A 1,905-nucleotide genomic window follows, 5' to 3' on the forward strand; every position below is an offset into this window, starting at 1 on the left:
AGATGCCTTTAATATAATAACAAGTAATATCTGTTAATCAATACCTTATCGGATGGTCAACAGTGGATCATGCCTATAATCCTAGTTACTCAGGTGGCTGAGATCAAGGATCACAGCTCAATTCAAAGCCATGCAGGGCAGATAGTCCATGAGACTCTTATCACCAATTAACCACTAAAAAGCCAGAAATAGAGCTGTGGCTCTAGCAGAGCTGAAGGCTCTGCCTTCAGCAGAAAAAGCTCAGGGACAATGTTCAGACGCTGAAGTCGAGCCCCAGGACGGAGTCCCTTCCTAACAGCCCCTATAAAAGTATTATTCCATTGATTCCTACTGACACTAACAATACAAGTAATTGTAGTTACTATATCAAAAAATGAGGGTATTTATGCTAGGAAGGCAAAATAATGATGTTGCATCTATATTATTAGAATTATTATTTTATGAAAAGAATTATATTTATTACAATAGATAAAATCTTTGATAGCCTATAATTTCATAAGAATGAGAGTACAACTATTACAAAATAAAATTTGTAAACAACATAATGGCTTTGGAAAGATCACTGAGAGAACCCTTTTCCACATGCGATTCTTTTCAGTGCTTCTTTCACATCTCTGTTTCTCAGACTGTAGATCAGAGGGTTCAGCATTGGTATTATAAGTGCATAGAACACAGCTACAATCTTGCTTTGCTCTGGAGAGGACAGGGCTCCAGGCTGGGTATACATGAAGAAGATAGTTCCATAGAAGATGCTCACCACGGCTATATGGGAGCCACAGGTGGAGAAGGTCTTTCTCCTTCCTTGGGTGGAGGGGATCTTCAAGACAGTGGAGAGGATGTACCCATAAGACACCACGATGACCGTGGTGGTGGAGATGATGAGAGCAGAGAGAATGAACAGCACCATCTCATTCACAAAGGTGTCAGCACATGAGATCTCGATCAGGGCAGAGACATCACAGAAGAAGTGGTCCAGTCTGTGTTCCCCACAGAAACGCAAGGTGAGAGCAAAACTTGTATGTATTGCAGAATTGATGCATCCACAGATATAGGATCCAGTGACCAGCTGAACACAGACTTTGTGGGACATGTTGACATGATAAAGGAGAGGAGAGCATATGGCTGAGAATCGATCAAATGCCATTACAGACAGAAGAAAGGCTTCAGTGGTGGCAAATAAAGCAAAGAAGAAAAACTGAGCCAAACACTCATTGTATGCAATTTTCTTTTCACTACTCAAGAAGTTGACTAACATTTTGGGAGCAATGACTGTGGAATAGCAGAGATCTAGACAGGACAAGTTTTTCAGGAAAAAGTACATGGGTGTTTGTAGCTTAGAGTCCATGGAAATGACAAGCACCATGCTGACATTGCCTACTACAATGGCCATGTAGATGACCAAGAAGATGAAGAATAAGAGGATCTGTAGCTTGGGAGCAGTTCTAAATCCCAGCAGAATGAACTCAGTGACCTCTGAGTAATTCCTACCAGACAAATTGTCCATAGTGTCGTATAGGCAAAGCTGGTGGAATGGAAAAGTGACGTAAATGAGTGACCCGACTGCTGGGTTTAGTACAAAGGAAAAACACGTAATGAAACAATGTTGATGACAATATTCTGCATTCTTATAATAGTGTCAGTATTTTATAAAGCACCACTGAATATAAAGAGTGTGTTACTGTTTTTAAAAAGTGTTACTATTTTTAAAATTTCTTCCTAATCAGGTAGATGTGATTGTTCCTCCTTTTCAGTTACTCTTACGTGCAAGTGATGGAGATCAGTTCTCAGAAAGGATGTTTGGGGAGAAATCAAGATTTTAGGAATGCGTATGGACTCAGTAGGAATAAATGATTTCTTCAGCATTTATCATGAGTCGCGATTAACTTCCTTCACTTAGTTAAAGTT

The 1,905-nt window shown here is 39.8% G+C and overlaps 1 protein-coding gene across 1 annotated transcript; it reads right to left on the minus strand.

The window, feature by feature from the left end:
• Positions 1 to 559: 559 nt before the first annotated feature.
• Positions 560 to 1,504, minus strand: LOC122124324 (olfactory receptor 12-like). Its single transcript, XM_042699049.1, has one exon. It carries the CDS (start codon positions 1,502 to 1,504, stop codon positions 560 to 562), a length of 945 nt encoding a protein of 314 aa, XP_042554983.1.
• Between the last annotated feature and the right edge of the window lie 401 nt (positions 1,505 to 1,905).

The sequence above is a fragment of the Dipodomys spectabilis genome, unplaced genomic scaffold (assembly GCF_019054845.1).
Source record: "Dipodomys spectabilis isolate Male_0828 unplaced genomic scaffold, ASM1905484v1 ptg000234l, whole genome shotgun sequence".
Taxonomy (NCBI): domain Eukaryota; kingdom Metazoa; phylum Chordata; class Mammalia; order Rodentia; family Heteromyidae; genus Dipodomys; species Dipodomys spectabilis.